The 18,002-nt window shown below is 42.8% G+C and overlaps 1 protein-coding gene across 1 annotated transcript in view; it reads left to right on the forward strand.

Annotated features, from left to right (window-relative positions):
• Ncoa4 (nuclear receptor coactivator 4) overlaps window positions 1-18,002 on the forward strand; it is a 21,979-nt gene continuing 3,977 nt past the window's right edge. Inside the window, exons 1-7 of the mRNA XM_048339288.1 lie at window positions 1-114; window positions 12,777-12,931; window positions 15,157-15,297; window positions 15,746-15,834; window positions 16,118-16,226; window positions 16,902-16,991; window positions 17,488-17,631. Coding sequence (XP_048195245.1) covers window positions 12,782-12,931; window positions 15,157-15,297; window positions 15,746-15,834; window positions 16,118-16,226; window positions 16,902-16,991; window positions 17,488-17,631 — 723 coding nt within the window. The 5' untranslated portion in view covers window positions 1-114; window positions 12,777-12,781. The remainder of the gene's footprint in view (window positions 115-12,776; window positions 12,932-15,156; window positions 15,298-15,745; window positions 15,835-16,117; window positions 16,227-16,901; window positions 16,992-17,487; window positions 17,632-18,002) is intronic.

The raw sequence follows: 18,002 nt of genomic DNA on the forward strand, positions 1-18,002 counted from the left end.
GGGCGGGTGAGGAAGGTGAGCTCTCGCGAGAACTTTGCCTTGGGCCCGTAGGCAGCTCCCGAGGTGTCCGGTTCCTCCTAGGCCTCTCGGCTGTCCGCGGAGATCTGCCAGACGGTAAGAGCGAGGCGGCGGGCCTGGCCGGGCCGGGCTACCGGCCGGGAGTGAGCGCCAGGACGGCTGGTGCCTTGGCCCGGGCTGAGGCCTTTATGTGTACCACGGGTTTGGGCCTGTCTCACCCCCGTCCTGCCGGGCCTGTCTTCCTCTTGCCCTCCCCTACTGGGCCTGCCCTCCCCCATTCCCGACCTGTCCTCCCAATGACCTCCCCATGATCCCTCTTCACGCCGGGCGGGTCTGTGCTCCCAATGCCCTCCTCTCAGGTGCCCCCACATTCCCCCATGCCAGGCCTCCCCCGCTGGGCTTGCCCATCCCTGCCGCTTCCCACAGGTTCCAGGCAGCCTTCTCTTACTGTGGGTAAGGCCTGTCAGCGCACTCTCCTCCACAAGCCCAGCCCCCACCTCTCTCAGTTGGAGTACAGCCCATCCATTCCCTCCCCTCCCGTCCCAAGCCACCACCTCCTCCATTCTGTCCTTACCCTGGCTCCGGTGACTGCTCTGTTTCCTCTGTCTCCCCCTGGGTGTCTGGTAAGAGGTAGGGCATGTTTTCTATAATAGAGCCGGAGCATATAAATACGAGGAATTGGTTTATGTAGGTTTTTTTTGGGGGGGGCGGGAGGAAGGGAGAAGGATCTACCAAAATACAGTGTTAATATCCTATTTAATTCTCCCAACCATTTCTAAAAGGAGCTTGATTTCCTCCCTTTTGCAGCGGAGAAGAGAAAGCTTGCTCATTCATTGATTCATTGTACCAGCAATCATTTATTTCATAATGATAATTTATTCATTGCTGTAGGCTCAGAGTGTTGTGGATGTAGCAATTAAAAAAAATAGAGAGCAAGCCCTAAATTCTGGTGGTGGTAATAAGAATAATAGAGTCTTCAAGTGTCAGAGAATGTGTCATGGTAGGATATAAGCAGGAATAACAGAAGTCAGAGTGCTAGCTTAGTAAGTTTGTGTTGTTTTCTAGGCAGGTAAGGTTTGCCATAGTAGCAGCTTTTGGATGGACCTAACTTTCCCTCATTCACTTGGGAATGTGGAATATGGCTTAGGGCTGGGGTTAACTTCCCTGAGTGAGGACGGGACAGATGGTCAAAGCTGGCTTATTTCTGTACTCGGACCCTCCTGTGACATTTTTGAACTTTAAATAATGTCAGAAGAAGAAGAATTGCTCTGATGTTATAAATGGAGAGACATTCATTTACTATTTGTGTCTTGGTAATGTTACTTGATTTGCTCTTTTTTTGTGGGGGGGAGGGCGTTAAATTCAGGGCCTGGCACTTCCCCTTTGTCTCTTAGCTTTTTAGCTCAAGGACAATGATGCTCTGCCACTTGAGCCTCACCTTCACTTTTGGCTTTTAGCTTGTTAACTGTAGGTAAGAGTCTCTTGGATTTGTCTGCTGGGGCTGACTTTGAATCAGGATTCTCAGATTAGCCTTCTGTGTAGCAAAGATTACAGGCATGAACCATTAGTAGTGCCTGGCCTTGGTTTGCTCTTTTCAAGACTTTTCTAGCTCATGGGATTGTTCAGGGAAAGACTGCCTAGGACAATAACTTTCCTTACATTTTGTTTCTCTGTCCCCCTCTTCTGTGGAGTCTGTGTTGGGCCTCTAGGGCAAGTGCTAGGTGTTTAAAGTTTTATCATAGTTTGTATCTAAATAAATCTCTACAACTACATTATTCCCCATGGGAAAAGAGCTACATAAAGAAAAGAAGTCTGTCAGCTGTATTTCAGAATTGTAAAGTACTTTCTACTCTCATTTGCATTTTATGAAATCAGCACAACTATGCTAGAATCTTAGGAAACTAGGGCTTTCATAAATGCCATGGATTGTTTTTGACACATTGTCTATTGGAGAGCCTCTTGCTAGTGATTCCTAACGTTATACTTCCAGCTTAGCATAGTGGAAGGAATTCAGTCAGTTGCTGCTGGGATTTCAAAAATAACTGTCTCTTTTTTAAAAATTAGTATTTCCTGTTTTTGATTGGTTATTCAATGACACAAATTCTCTTCTAGGTGCCAAATTCACCATATGTTAATAGTAACCAGTAAGTGTTAGCTTAGGCCCTCAAATACTTATTGATACCTTAATCATTTCTCTAAAATACTGGGGTTGCTGGAGACTTTATACTCAGAGTTAGGATTTTATCTTGGCTTTTCTACTTGGAAACTTGTTACTGTAAGCAATATTTAACCTTTGTGTGTGCCTGTACTGGGGCTTGAACTTAGGGGCATGGTACTCTCCCTTAGCTTTTTTTTCAAAGCTGGTACTCTACCACTTGAGCCATAGCTCCATTTTTGGCTTTCTGGTGGCTAATTAGAAATAAGAGTCTAATGGATTTTCTTGTCTGGGTTGGGTTTGAACTATGATCTTCGCATCTCAGCGTCTTGAGTAGATAGGATTACTGGTGTGAGCTACCAGCTTTTTTTTTTGAAGGTAAAGATAATACTCGCCTTAAAGGTTTGTGAGGACTCAGAGACTGTCTAAAAAAGGAAAAACTTTGAGTACACATTAGGCTAGATTTAAATATTTGAAGAATTCATTCATTCAGGAAATAACTGTATAGCAAACAACTACATAGCAGTGAACAAAGAGACAAAAGTTCCTGCCTATGTGGAACTTACCATTTAGTATTTTTTTCCTGAAGGTGGAGCAGAAAATAAATGGTTTCTACATGTCAGATTGTGATATGTACTATAGAGAATAATGAAATGTATGACAGGGTGGGGAGTAAAGAGCGCTTTCTGAGACAATACTAAATTCAGCAGCAAATTCAGTGCCTCTGTTAACATGTGGGTTAGCTGTGGAAGGCAAGTGGCCAACCTGCTCAGCCTGGGTAGCTCAAGCCTGGAATTCTAGCTACTCAGGAGACTGAAGTGTGAAGATAATGGTTCCAAGGAAGGCTGGGCAGGAAAGTCTGTGAGATTCTCATTTCCAATGAACCACCAAAATGTCGGAAGTGCTTCAAATAGTAGAGCACCAGGCTTAAGAAAAAAACGCTAAGGGAGAGTACCTTGGCCCTGAGTTCAAGCCTTAGTATTCCTCCCACTAGAAAAAGGGGACCAACCGCTAGATGTGATGCCACTTGCCCATAATCTCAGCATTTGAGAGGCTGAGATAGGAGGATGAGATTAAAACTAGTCTGAGCTACACAACTAGACTTTGTAAAAACAAACAAAACAAAACAGTCAATATGTGTAAGTCCAGCTTGGTGAGAGAACTATACGTGTTCACAGCATTTATTACTCTTCCTGCTACTTTCTAGCCCTTCTAGTATTTCTCTCCAAGGTTTCCACTTTGGCTTTGTGTTCATTCTTGGTAAATACACATTGTCTCAACATAGAACAAATATTAAGTGCAGAAGCAAAAGAAGGTCAAAGCAGCACCCACTTGGGTGCTGGCAAGTAGCCTGAGCACCTAGTAGAATGTTGTGTTTGTCAGTTGAGGGAGCTGCCACTGTGTCCATGATAGACTTGCAGTCAAGCCTATACTACTTCAAATCTTTTTTTTTAATTTGTTTATTAATTGAACACAAATTTTTTGACAAGGTGTTGTGGAAAAAACTACTTCAAATCTTAACATGTCATGCCCACTTCCTGGCATCACTGGCAAGTGAACAAAAGTAATTATTTTGAGAAATTACTTTGCTTTTACTCACCTGGTGTGACTTGCTGTACACCCTTACCTATTCTTATCTGAAGTTGCCATTCCTGGGTTTTCTTGACTTGATTGTGCAGGAACCAAGATGTTCCTTTTTGGGGCTAGGGTTGTGTTTGGGAATACTTATGAGTCTTAGGAATCCTCCTAGAATTAATTGACAAAAAGGGTTAAAAGTAAAAGGTTTTGGCTTGTTTGTCAGTGTTAATTTCCAGTAAGAAGCCCAGTCCCTTAATACTTGGACAGTTAATTACAGCTCTCAAAAGAACATAATGTCAGGTATGTTTTTGTTTCATTTTGGTGTTATTGCTAGTCTCCCAGGCTTAAGAGGAAAGAAAATACTTCATCACTTGTTTGCATTTGTGGAGAAAACCACAAGAGATTTATCATATAAAACCAAGGATAAAAATGTATTATTGTAGTGAAGCTACATAAATTAGAACATGTTTTTCTGCTCTTGATCCTAAAGCAAGAAGTTCACATTGAAGATGGGTCATGGCTCCAGTTTTGAAAGCCTACCAACCTTTTATTGAAGTCAGTTGAAATTTCTGTGGACTGCAAAGTTTGAGGAAAATAGATGTCATTTCTCTAGCTCACAAACCTGATATTATTTGTGGAGCTGCTGGGCTGAGCATTGTAGTCTGGTTGTTTGGAACTCACTTTACCCCCCTAGAATTTTAGTGGCAACATTCATACTAATGTTTTGCTTTTTGCCAGTCTTGGGGCTTAGAGTCAGGGCTTGAGCACTGTCCCTGGCTGCTTTTTGCTCAAGTCTAGCACTCTGCCACTTGAGCCACAACACCACTTCTAGCCTATATATGTGGTGCTGGGGAATTGAGCCCAGGGCTTCATGTATATGAGGCAAGCACTCTTGCCACTAGGCCACATTCCCAACCCCTCATAGTAGTTTTATCTTGTTTGAGGAAAACAGAATAAAACAAGGAATAGTTGTATAAAGCTTGGGATGCCTGTAATCCTAGCAAGCCGGAAGTTGTGATGGGAGGACTGAGTTTGAGGCTAACCTGGGCAACATAGTGAGATCCTGTCTCAAAAAATGGACTGAAATGGATGGACATTATTGTCTAGATTCTTTTCCTGAACATACAGGCTGTAAGGGTTATCTTTGGACAGTGGGCAGAATAGAAGTCCCATGGGCATGATAGGTGTTGTGTGCCCGTGGGGTTCTACGTTTTCTTGTAGTTCATAACATTTCCATGGAACTGACAGATGGGTAGCTAAGGTGCCGGAATTTCTCAGCTAGGGAGCCAGGTTGAACCCGCTGTCAGGCTTGAGTCTGTTCTCAGCCACCTCTGGTGGGAGGGTCCTGTTCAAGGCTGTGTCTGAAGACTGCAGCTGTGCCGGACCGCTGCAGGGGCTGCAGTCATCCTTAGCTGGGAGGCTTGAGGCTGCGCACGCGCGTTTGCGTGTGGGCTTGCGTGTATGTGCGTGTGCACGCGTATGTGCTTCCCTGCTCACAGGGGCGTGGGGCTGAGTCAGGGAGGGAAACGGGAGGAGGGTGCAGGTAGCAGTGTCACTCGGTGAGGCCCCCCCCCCCCCCCCCCCCCCCCCGAGCCAGGAAAGGAGCCTGGCGCCAGGCAGTCCTGCCCCCGCCTTCTGGCCGCCTGACCACTAGCCCACAGCCTGGAACACCGAGGCCTCTTGAGTATCTGGGGTGCGGGGCGGGAAGTGGGGTGGGCGGAGCTGCTTTGGGGCCTCTCCGGCAGCTCTCAGCACTTGCGTCCTGCTGAGGCTTGCGCTCCACTCTGGATAAAGGGCCCTCGGGCAGCACCGGCTCTGGGCGGGGCAGACCTAGTCCAGGCCGGCTACCAGGAGCTCGGACGCCGCGAAAGTACCTGCTCCAGGCGGGCGCGGAGGGACTCAGTACCCTCGGGCCTCGGCGGACTGGCTGCCAGCTACCCGGGCAGCTGCGCGCGGGTGGGGGTGGGGTGGGATGGGGTGGGGTGGGTGCTCGCTCAGTGTGCGTGCGCATGTGTGCTGAGGCTCCGGGCCCCGAGGCAGCGAACCCACAGTTGCAGCCGCGGCGGAGACCCCGACCAGCGGTTCCCCAGAGAGGGGCAGTTGAGAGGCCAGGGAAGCCGCCTGAGTCACCGCTACTCTTGCTAAATTTTGCCGTTAGTTTTCTAGTTTTTGAACCAGAAACGCCATACGTAATTCTGTCTTTAGATGGTAGGATTTTGTGGTCGGTTTTCCGTTTTCGCAGTTACTTTCACGAAGTTGGTGAGGAAACCCGAGCTCTAACCTGTAGTAAGTTACACCATCTCATCTGGGTGCCTGGGTACACACGCGCGCACACCGATCCCTGCTGACACAAGAGGACACGCCAAGGCCACAGCAGCGGTTATAACTGGAGGCAGCGCCCCCAACATGCTACACTTGGCAGAATTTTGATTATTTAATCTCAGTACAGTCTTCTGCGGGTTGCTACTATGATATATGACGTATTTTTGTAGTGTTAGCCAAGACAGATGATTCTGAAGAACTCGTTATAATTTATTGAGAAATGTGAAAATGGACTGCACATCCTTAGGGAAGATGTTTCAGTAGTAATTTAAAATTTTCATGTCAAATAAAATAATTTGAGTGATAATGCACTAAAAGAAGGAGTCCACTCAATTTGAGAACCCTGCACTAGAGCCAAATTTTACCTTTTATGGCAGTGACCCTGGTGTCACCTATGAGGTGTGGATCCTGTAATAAAGAGATAGCATATTATTTTTATTATTATTGTTGAAGATTGAACCAAAGACCTCTAGCATGTAAACACATGCTCTACCAATTGAGCTACACCCCCAGAAAATTTTTGTCTTTAAATTGTGGCTTATAGCTTTACAAAATAGTCATAGTTTAGGGGGAGTTTTGTGGTTGAACCATGTAATGACTTAGCTTCATTTGTGGTTAGTTGCTCAATGCTGGTTCCAAGGTCTTTGACCTTTATAACTAGCTCTGTGAAAACATTGTCTAAGTGAGGCATGTACACTTTGTTTGGTTTTGTTTTTTGCCAGTCCTGGGGTTTGAACTGAGGCCCTGAGCACTGTCCCTGGCTTCATTTTGCTCAAGGATAGCACTCCATCACTTGAGCCACAGTGCCACTTCTGGCCTTTTCTATACATGTGGTACCGAGGAATCAAACCCAGGGCTTCATGTATAGGAGGTGAGCACTTTACCTCTAGGCCATATTCCCAGCCCCCGGCGTGTACACTTTGTGAAAAAAAACAAAACAAAACCTGTTGAAACTCCAGTTTTTCTGGTTTGTGCGGAGGGTCTCTTTCTCTCCTTTTCTTTTATCAATTCCCCGTGCCGTAAAACATAAGCACAGGGATCCTAGTTACAGGGAAGTTTTCAAATCCATTGTCGTAAAAATAACATTCAAGACAATCCTTCTTCCACATGCTAAGGCAGTAGTTTGGATTATTAAGGTGAACAAAAGGACTTTAACAGTTTTTAGAGTTAACTTGTATTAGTCTTTGTGCAGGTAAGAAAAGAGGCCAGGGGGCTGGGAATATGGCCTAGTGGTAAAGTGCTTCCCTTGTATACATGAAGCCCTGGGTTCGATTCCTCAGCACCACATATATAGAAAATGGCCAGAAGTGGCGCTGTGGCTCAAGTGGTAGAGTGCTAGCCTTGAGCAAAAAGAAACCAGGGACAGTGCTCAGGCCCTGAGTTCAAGCCCCAGGACTGGCAAAAAAAAGAAAGAAAGAAAGAAAGAAAGAAAGAAAACAGGCCAGAGTGTACATGTTTGATATACCTTAGAAGGTTTAGGCTGTTGAGCTTTTGTCATAAAAGGCTTTTTCTTCTTACATATTTTATAGGTAAAGGGTGTATGGGAGCCATTATTTATGAAACAAGCACCACCTCTTTATGCATAACTGTGAGTTTATATTGTTATTTTTTCTTAGAACTAGGAAGTTAAGTTTTGAAAGGGCAAGTGGTAGCCTGGCATGCCAGGGTCAGTGGCTTAAGTAAGGGTGTCCTTGTGGGGATGCCTTGCCAGTTTGGGTTCTGCTTTTTATACTGTGAAGGTTGTCCTAAGGTCTTGTTTGGCTTTAAATTCCTACTAGCAGCAGTTACTAAACTAACAATTACAGCGGAGTAACTCCACTTGCAGGGGCTAGGTCAGTACTCAGAGGCAGATAAGGTCTCACTTTACCCCAGTGCAGCCTTCTCTATGTAGCTTCAGTTAAATAAAAGTAACAGGATACGTTCGAGCTAGGAATAGATCTCAACAGACCAGGCTAAAAATCATAATGGAACTGCTCAGCTAAAATGTCTCATTGCCATCCTGAAATTGTTATCTGATAACCTTAAAGAAGTGAGAAGTAGAAGGAGAACCTAGTCAAATTTTCCCCAGGCCAGCATTAATCGGCTTGGTATTAAGTTCCCTCTGCTTTAATCCTTACACAAAAGAAGTAACTTAAAATAAGCTCTTCCCTCATTGTTCTACCCCTCTCCCTCCTCACAGGAACACAACTTCAGCCCCTTCTAAAAACAACCTTTTCTGCTCAGCCCTTTGAACCACAGGTCTTTTATGGAGTGTTGCCTAATTTCAGAGTTAAAGAAAAAAAGCCTATTAAAGATCTTAAAGTTGTTGTGATTTTGTCCTTTGACACTACTGTCATTGTCTCTGCTTTTCCAGAGGAACTGAGACCAGAGAGGTTGTTAGGAGCTTAGGAAGCCTAAGCAGTAAACCCAACCTGAGTCAGGTTGTCAGCCATCTTTTAGCTGGCTTGCTTGCTATGCTTGGACCTGAAGCAGATGGTCAATTACTGTCAGAAACAACTATGTGAGCTAGTGACCCTGGTGCCACCTCCCCTCACCTGGCCATACCTTCCCATCCCTGCCCTAGATAAGGCAGGGCCAGGCAGAGGTCAGCCCTTCTCTCCATCCATGCATCATCTTGGCCATAGGCCAGCGGTTTGGAAATAAACGTTTCTCTCCAGCCTGAACACTGCGTGGTGCTCTCCTTTATCAGCTACCTACTTTAATAAACCTTATACTGAGGATCACAGTTCAAAGCCACCCTGGGCAGGGAAGTCTGTGGTGGGGCTGTGGCACTAGTGGTAGAGGGAAAAAGCCTTGAGTGAAAAAGCCAAGCAAGATCTGAAGCCCTGAGGTCAAGCCCCAGTACTGACTTCCATTTGAAAAAAGACCCAAACGCTAACAAAATGACTGTTTTGAAGGATAATAATTTGAGATTAAAAAACAACTGCAAATCCATTTTGTAACTTTTTAATTTCATGGTACATTCTACCCATAGCTGATGAAGGGAAAATCTGCCATACGTACTTTGGCCATAGTTTCTGGTTAGGTAGTTTGTACAGCACCTGTGGTTGAATAGAGATTTGTTTAGTGTGGTCTGCCTTGGCTACATTCAGTTATCTCCTGTCCCAGTGTTCTAGGCTTCTTGACAGTTCTATTAAATTTGACATTGGCAGCCATGATATTCCATAGAAGAGTTTACTGCATTTGAAAGATAGCCAAGCAGGCTTTGTATGGCCAGCAAGTGTGGCACAAAGCATGGCTGGGTAATAAGGTGACCCCAGCTCTCCACACCTTTGTCTGGCATTTACCTGTGTGGTCAGGTGCTTTTCAAAGTTCCTGCAATGTGTGCTGAGTACACACACCCCTGCCATTCCAGCTCCACAGGCCCACTTACATGTGACACCCAGGCAGCAGAGTAAGCGCAGCTGCTATTGCCGAGGTCAGAAAAATTCCACCGAAACTTCTGACCAAGAGAATTGAGGAAGTTCTCTTATGGGTTATTGTGGGGAAATAATCTGAAAAGGCAGAATTCGCTGGAGAAGTTAGCCAGATTACTGAACTTAGAGTGTCTTGAAGGAACTCTGAAGCTGCTAGGGTTTGTTCTTTTGTGAGATGGCTGAAAAAAAAAAGGCTGTTGGGCTGTCCTCTCATCAGTGTCTTTTCTTTATTTTTATTTTTTGGGCAGTCATGGGCTTGAACTGGGCCTGGGCGTTGTCCACTTTGAGGCACAGCTCTACTTCCTGTTTTGTGGTAGTTAACTGGAGATAAGAGTCCCGTAGACCTTCCTTTGGGGGGCTGGCTTTGAACTTTGATCCTCAGATCTCAGCCTTTTGTGTAACTAGGATTACAGGTGTGAGTCAATAGCACTTGGTGCCCATCTGTTTATTTCTGAGAGTGGGACCCTTGCTACTTTTGTCCTTGACTCCCCTCCCCCATTTATGCTGGCCTCTAGCTCTAAACCCCATTTTGAAGATGCAGTAAAGATCCATAAAATTTCCTTTTGTCTCAAATGGGGTGCCAGCTATTTGAAGGGCTTTTTCTGAGGTCATTATCTTTGGGACTGTTAGAATGTTCCTCCATGTGTCTGTCTTGTCTTTTGTTTTTTTGGTACTGGGGATCAAACCCAGGACGTTGCACTTGCTAGGCAAGCGCTTTTGCCACTGAGCTACATCCCAGCCCCCATGTGTGTGATAATGTCTCCTGAAATCCTTTTGCCCAATGGGGCTCTTCTGAGCAAGCCTAATTCTTTCATTTATCAAGTGTCCAAATATTTGAGAGCAGCAACTATGTCCTTGCAGGGTTACCTCTTATCTAAGCCAAACAGCCTTCCTTCCTGCAGATGTTTCTTGTGTCTGAGGCCTCTTGAGCCTCTTCTGAACTCTCCTAAAGCACGTGACCCAGAAGTAAACGAGTCTAATCATACAGCAGATTAGTCCTGTGACAGGTGCTATACTTTTGGTAAATACAGCCAAATAGCATGTAGTTTTCCTCAGATGCAGCACAGTGCCATTTACCTAGAGCATTCTTTCAGTGGTAGATCTCCATTCATAAAAGAAAGAAAGAAAGAAAGAGGGTGAAAGAAAAACTGTAACCCCTGTTTGAAATAATAATTAAGATTTTTAAAGGCCTATACAAAGAAAAAGAATTATCTTCTGTTTTTTGTACCTCTTAGTCAAGTGCAAATAATCTTACTTTTAAAAATAAGATTTAACAGCTATGTATAACTTGCAGAATCTGCTTCCAAAAAGTGTACATACAAGTAAGTCTTAGTAAACTGTTGTGGGCTGCTGCAGGGATCGCTTGGTTTTCTATATGTTGAGAAGCCCTGTCGTGCACTATCCAAGGTAAATAGCAAATTGTTCTTCCAGTGAGTTCCTAAAGCTGTACATCATTGCTTTACTGAAACTCTTCTCTCCTTTTATTGTGTTCTTCTAGCTTTTCTTTCTATTGTTTCTTCTCTCTCTGAAGTGGGATCTTATCAGGGAATCCTCTATATTTACTTCCATCAGTTTTTGTAAGTACTTTTATATGCAAGTCATGACATTATTTTGTCAGATTTATGCTTTTTTGTGGTACTGGAATTTGTACTTAGAGTCTTGTACTTGGCTAGGCAGTTAATCCTTGTCCTTTTTTGCATTAATTTAAGGACTTTGGTTTTGGTCCAGGACTGGCCTCTTACTACAGTCCTACTCCTTTTCAGCCTCATATGTAGCTGGGATCACAGGAGGCTTTTTTTTTAAGTGGAGTCTAACTAACTTTTTGTCTAGGCTAAACTCAAATCTCAGTTCTCCCAATTTCTACCTTCAGCATAGCTAATAGACATGAGCCATAACCCTGGAAGATTAGTATTTATTAAAAAAAATCTCTTAATAAAAGGTTTTAATTTTGACAGTAACAAAGGGTAAGATTGTAGTCTGGCATACATATCAACAGGGTGAGTCACCTCTGAGGAATAAAGGAATGATTGGAGTGTCTTGATGAACTAGAAAACCATACAAAGCATTTTGGAAGAAATCTGTTTGGCATTAGAAATTTTGTGCATGAGCTGGTGAGCTGTGATATGTGGGTGACGTCAGTAATAGGCACGATTAGTGGGAAGCTAGTCTGATGGTGTTTGGGTATGGATGTCATCTGATCTTGTGAGACAGAGAGAAAGGTTCTTGGAGAAGAGCCAGTGCCACATGTTAGAATCCTCTCTTCATGGCCTTCCATTTTGCCAGGGAATAGCCACATGTGGCTATATTCTTGATAATTTCATAACTTTTATAGTCTTCCTAAATTAAAAAAATAAATTTTCCTAATAAATTTAGGCATACACTAATTCTAAGCAAGCATTCTAAACTTTATCAAAGTATCGGTTAGTAGCTTATTTTCTTTTTTTAAAATTTACTATAAGCATTGGATTTTATTTAAAAAAATACAAGGCACATATGACAAAAGTTATCATCTGCCATTTCTGGGTGGTAGGGTTACTGCATGTTTTAGTAGCTTATTTTCAAAGTAATTATGGATCTCTTTACACATTGTAGTCTAAACCTGCAAAAAGAAATATTTGCCTCATGTGGCTTCATGTGTGTCATAAATAGACACTTACATTTCCTTCCTTTCTTCACTCCCCCCCCCCCCCCACCTCTCCTGGAGGTCCATCCCCGGGCCCCACACAGCTAGATACATGCAATATCCTCAGTCCAGAATATTAGCATTCTCATTAATGGTCTTGTCATGGTTCTGGAGACCTATGTCCTGTTTATTCAGGATTGTTAGTGTATTTTTTCAGAAATACATGTTCACATTTAAAGTGTTTATAAAACAAGTTTATAGAATTTCATACCAAGGGTGCTGGGAATATGGCTTAGTGGTAGAGTGCTTGCCTTGTATGCATTAAGCCCTGGGTTGGATTCCTCAGCATCACATAAACAGAAAAAGCCAGAAGTGGTACTGTGGCTCAAGAGGTAGAGTGCTAGCCTTGTGCAAAAAGAAGCCAGGGACAGTTGCTCAGGCCCTGAGTCCTAAGGCCCAGGACTGGCAAAAAAAAAAAAAAAAAAAAAAAAAAGAACAATTTTATAGCAAGAACAGAGGTGGAGGAGAGGAGGGTGGAGGAAGTGTGTACTCATTGTCTTGGGTTGGGCAATAATGAGAACTGGTGGAATGATGGGTTGAATGCTGATGGAAAGGTTGTTTGGGGTTATAAATATCCTGCTATTTGGACTTTTCTCTTTTTAAGGAACAATGAGCAGAATGAACACCCTCCAGGACCAGAGTGTCTGCTCCAATAACAAAGAACCCCTTTTGAGGTGTAGTGATGCGCGGAGGGACTTGGAGCTTGCTATTGGTGGAGTTCTCCGTGCTGAACAGCAACTTAAAGAAAACTTGCGAGAGGTATGATATGTGCTTTGTCTTCATCGGGACTCATCTTAGATTTGTGTAGGACTTGGCCAAGGACTTGGCTTCCTTGTGCCAACTAAAAAATTTGACCCCATAACTTGCATTTAATTGTTTAACCCTAATCAGCTGCCTGGTATGCTGGTGCCTTTTTTTGATTCCAAGAGGAAATAAGGTGGATGCTAGAATCTGTGCACTCTACACTTCCCTGCAGTTTTGTTTAGCATGAGTTTCTCACTTCTTCTCTGTGGCCAGTCAGGCCCTGTCATCACTGAAGAACAAGGAAGGGAGCCCCACTGCTTAGTTCATCCTCATGGTGTGTGAGGAACCACATATGCATAGTTCTTTTGTGTGTGTGTGTGTTTAATTTTTTTAATTAAATTTTATTGGCAAGGTGATGTGCAGAGGGGGTACAGTTACACACCGTTACAGTTACAGTACATTTCTTGTCATATTTGTTACACCCTGCCTCATTTTTCTTTCCCTTCCCTGGTTCAGGTAACCATATATACAATATCCAGTGTACCAAAATCATATACAGTGACCCCAGGGGGTACGCCAAAGGAAATTCACCTAGTACGTTAAACATAACGACAACAATAGAATCCTCCTGTGTCCTTCTCTTGGAGTCCTTTTTGCTTATCCTCATCTTAGTCATGTGTACATAGCTGTTGAGCTATTGTGATCCTCTGATAGGTCTATCCTAGACCTTTTTATGTTTGTTTAGTATAGTTGTTTGGTTTCAGATACATAATGTAAAGTTGCTGACCCAAACATGTGGAAATACCATTTGAAAAGAAGTTTTATTTTGCAGACCTGGTCTCTACTGTTGTTCCCCACCCCCCCCCCCCCACCCCCCGCCCAATAGTCATATATCAAGGAGACCCTGTGCCTTTGTTTTCTGTGTTTAGGCTTGTCTCGCTTAACATTATGTGTTCAAGATCTGACCATTTCCCTGCGAATACCAATATTTTATCATTTCTAATCGCTATGTAGTATTCCATTGTGTACAGGTACCACATTTTTTGGATCCATTCATCTGTAGTGGGGCATCTGGGTTGTTTCCACATTTTGGCTATTGTGAATTGTGCAGCAATAAACATGGATGTGCAGATGTCTTTATGGTATTCTGAGACCTGTTGTTTGGGATAGATGCCTAGGAGTGGTATGGCTGGGTCATAGGGTATGTCTAACATGTGCATGGTTCTGTCAATGCCCCCTGAAAGCTGGAATGAAATCTGTTAGTTCCAGTTGCATTCTATTGAGTGGACAAGTAGTATCTGAGTTTGAAACCACATGATTACAAAGAAAATACATTTTATGCAATAGTTAATGAAGTACATGCTCATGAATGGTTCATAGCTGCTATATTTAGAATATGTGAATCACTGTTTACTCCCTAGAAATGTTTTGTTTATAGGTTGCATACAATGTCCACCCTAATGGTCTTGTAGCTATTGCTGTATGGTAGCACATGCCTTGTTAAGTTAGTCTACTGTAAATGACAGCTCATTTTACACTAATGAAAAAGGGGGTAAAGGCCAGACAGCAATCTGTCTTTGTTTGCTGATGAGCTTGTAAAAATGGGAAATAAGAGGGATTGGTATCCCTGAAGTATCTTTATATTTTCTCCTGATTACTTTAGAACACCTAAAATCAAATCTTTTAAGGAAGAGGAGTATTGAAGAAAGTTTTTAGAGCTTAAGTATACCTTGATGGTTGTGTGTGTGTGTGTGTGTGTGTGTGTGTGTGTGTGTGTGTGTGTCAGTCCTAGGGCTTGAACTCAGGCCCTGCATGTTTTCCCTGGGCTTTTTCACTCAAGGATACTGTTCTATCCCTTAAGCCACAGCTCTACTTTCAGCTACTTTGATGGTTAACTGGAGGTAAGAGTCTCATGGACTTTCCTTCTCCGGTTGGCTTTGAACTGGGATCCTCAAATCTCAACCTCCTGAGTAGCTGGGATTACAGATGTGAGCCAGAGGTGTCCAGCAATGGCTGGGATTTTAAAGCCTGAATTCATAGGAACTTGTGGGGTGAGCTTGCAGGCTTGAAGCTGGAAATTATGGGCAGAGTTTTGAGTGGGCGTTTTGGTGGTGAGTCACTCATGGGTCATTGGACAGTCAAAAGGATTTCTGACCCACAAAAGTTTCAAAACCTTATTGTTTGCAGGTGACCTCCCTTAGGTGTCTAACACCAGTGAAACCAATGTACATGTTTTCTAGGTGAAGGCCCAGATTCACAGTTGTATCAGTCGCCACCTGGAATGCCTTCGTAGCCGCGAAGTGTGGCTGTGTGAGCAAGTGGATCTCATTTCTCAGCTTAAAGAGGAGACACTGCAGCAGCAGGCGCAGCAGCTCCACTGGGTAAGCAGCTGGACAGCTGGAATTGGTCTGAGCATAGGCTCTGGTTTGCAGAGAATGTCTTCTTCATGGTGTGATGTTAGTAGAAACCAGATAAAAGTTTGATCTCTCTGGGGGTTGAGCCCAGGTCATTGTGCTACCACTAGAACCACATTTTAGCCCTAATGCTTGCTTTATTTTTGGGGCAGGGTCTCCCCTTTCCCCCAGCCTTGAGCTGTGATCCTCCAATTTGTGGCCTTCCATGCACCCACCACACCCACTTGATGATTCACATGAGAAATCTTGCTGTTTTGCCCAGAGTGTCCTAGAATTGAAATCCTCCTGATCTTGCTTCCTGAGTGGTTGGGATTACAGGCATAAGTCACTGTGCCCAGTCCCCTAAAAGTTTAACCTAGATGCTGTTTGTTAACTTGGTTACTTCATTGTAACTGACTTTTTTTTTTTTTTGTAGTTATTGGGCCAGTTCAATTGTCTTATTCACCAGTTGGAATGCACCCAAAATAAAGACCTAGCCAATCAAGTCTCTGTGTGCCTGGAGAGGTAAAGACCCCTATTATTTACTTGTTTTTACTTCTGGATTTTTTTCTTCAGTACAAGAAAGTTGATTTGCAATTCATTTTATATGTTGGTTTAACATGACTTTTTTTTTCTTGTGCTAATTTCAACATGCTTTACGTACTTAATTTTAGGCTTTCTGATAAATGATAAACATCTACTTTGTTTCTTAGAAAAGTCCAATCATTTAAAATTATATATATTCCTTGAAAATAATATTTTAATTGCATTTTTAAGATTAAATTTTAGTTTTTTGTTCTTTCCCCAGACTAGGCAGTTTGATCCTGAAGCCTGAAGATTCTTCCGTCCTTCTCTTTGAAGCAGACACAACTTCTCTGCGCCAGACCATCACCACTTTTGGGTCTCTTAAAACCATTGTGAGTAGTTGAGCTCAGGTGTTCCGTTACTATGTAGCAGTAACCTGAAGAAGCTTCCTTTTCTGATTAAGTTGAGCATCTGATTAATAGAGCATTAGGCTGGCAGTTCTTACACTGTACTACTTACACTGTACTACTGATTCATTGGTAACCTTTGAATTTGTCTTGTATCTTTAAATACTGGACATTTTGTTTTTAGAAAATTTATGGCTTTGAGTGGTTTTTAATAAAGAATCAAACATTTTCTCATTTGGGTCTTAAAGTAGTAATGCTGGGGCTGGGAATGTGGCTTAGTGGTAGAGTATTTGCCTAGTATGCATGAAGCCCTGGTTTCATTCCTCAGTACCACATAAATAGAAAAAGCTGGAAGTGGTGCCGTGGCTCAAGTGGTAGAGTACTAGCCTTGAGCAAAAGAAGCTCAGGGAGAGTACCCAGGCTCTGAGTTCCCCAGGACTGGCAAAAAAGAAAAACAAAAGCAGTGGTGCCACCAAACCTACTGTCCATTTCTTACATGATAGATAGAACTCTCAAGAGTGAATAATTCCTTTGTAGGTGTGGACAATATCCTATTGGAATGGTAATGCTTTGCTTTAATTTTTTCAAGTTTAGAGTTGTAGTTTCACTTTTGTGGGAAAGTGGCATAAATAACATGCTTAAATGGTCTTTATTTTATAGCAAATTCCCGAGCACCTGATGGCTCATGCCAGTTCATCAAATTTTGAGACCTTCATAGAGAAAAGAGGTTATATCTCAGTGCCAGAGCAGGTAAAATTACTTTGGTTTTGATAACTGAGTCATTGTAAAAAGCTTCCAGGGATACATTTTCTGTCGTTAAATGCTTGAAGCATTTAGTGTCATATAGGAATTTGGTTGTTTTATAGGTATTAAATAAGAGAAAGTAATTATCATCTCATAGGAAATGATCACTATCTCATATTGGTATTGCTTTCTGCTGAGGATCCTCATTCTGACTCAAAGACTGTTTTGCTGATGTTTGTTTTGATGTTAGTAAAACTTGAACTCAGGGCTTTATACTGGGAAGGCAGCATACTCTACCAATTGAGCCATGTTCCCAGCCCTCAGATAACTTATTGCAAAGGAAATGTGAGTAAAAGACCTAGACATATAAAAAGAGGCTCAGGGAAGGCATGTGACCTAATCAGAGTCAGTAGCAGCCCAGGAACTTGTGTCTCCTGTTTTTGTGAACTTTCTGATGAACATTTGATAATGCCTGGTTAAGCAAAAGTTATGTGACTTGCAGAAGCTGGTATCCAGTAGCACTGGTCTTGCTCTCAGTGAATGGCTTCTTGGAAGCAAACCTGCCAGTGGCCAGCAGGACCCTTATATACCCAGCACGAACCCTCAGGACTGGCTCACCCAACATTTGACCGTTGAGAACAGTCAGGTATGTGGCTGGCATTACTGCTTCTAATGTAGATATCATAGTAGTTACTCACCAGTAGTTTATGCATTTTAGGATTTTTTAAAATCATAATCTGGAAACATGTTTTTAACCATGCTTTAATTACAAAAAGGAATATCTCTTTAGAATGCTTATAAAATAATTTTTAAAGGTAACACAAACCCATAATCCCTACACGAAGAGTACTGAAACATTTTTTTTCTATACATATACTTTTTGAAAATAATTATATAGGTTCTGCTTTGGTGTGCAGATTTTTTTCTTTACAATTATAACAAATTTATTTTTCTATAAAACATTTCATTGTTTGGTTAGGACTTAGATTCCAGCTTTTTCTGGACATAAAACTCCTC

This window comes from Perognathus longimembris, chromosome 2 (genome assembly GCF_023159225.1).
Source record: "Perognathus longimembris pacificus isolate PPM17 chromosome 2, ASM2315922v1, whole genome shotgun sequence".
Taxonomy (NCBI): domain Eukaryota; kingdom Metazoa; phylum Chordata; class Mammalia; order Rodentia; family Heteromyidae; genus Perognathus; species Perognathus longimembris.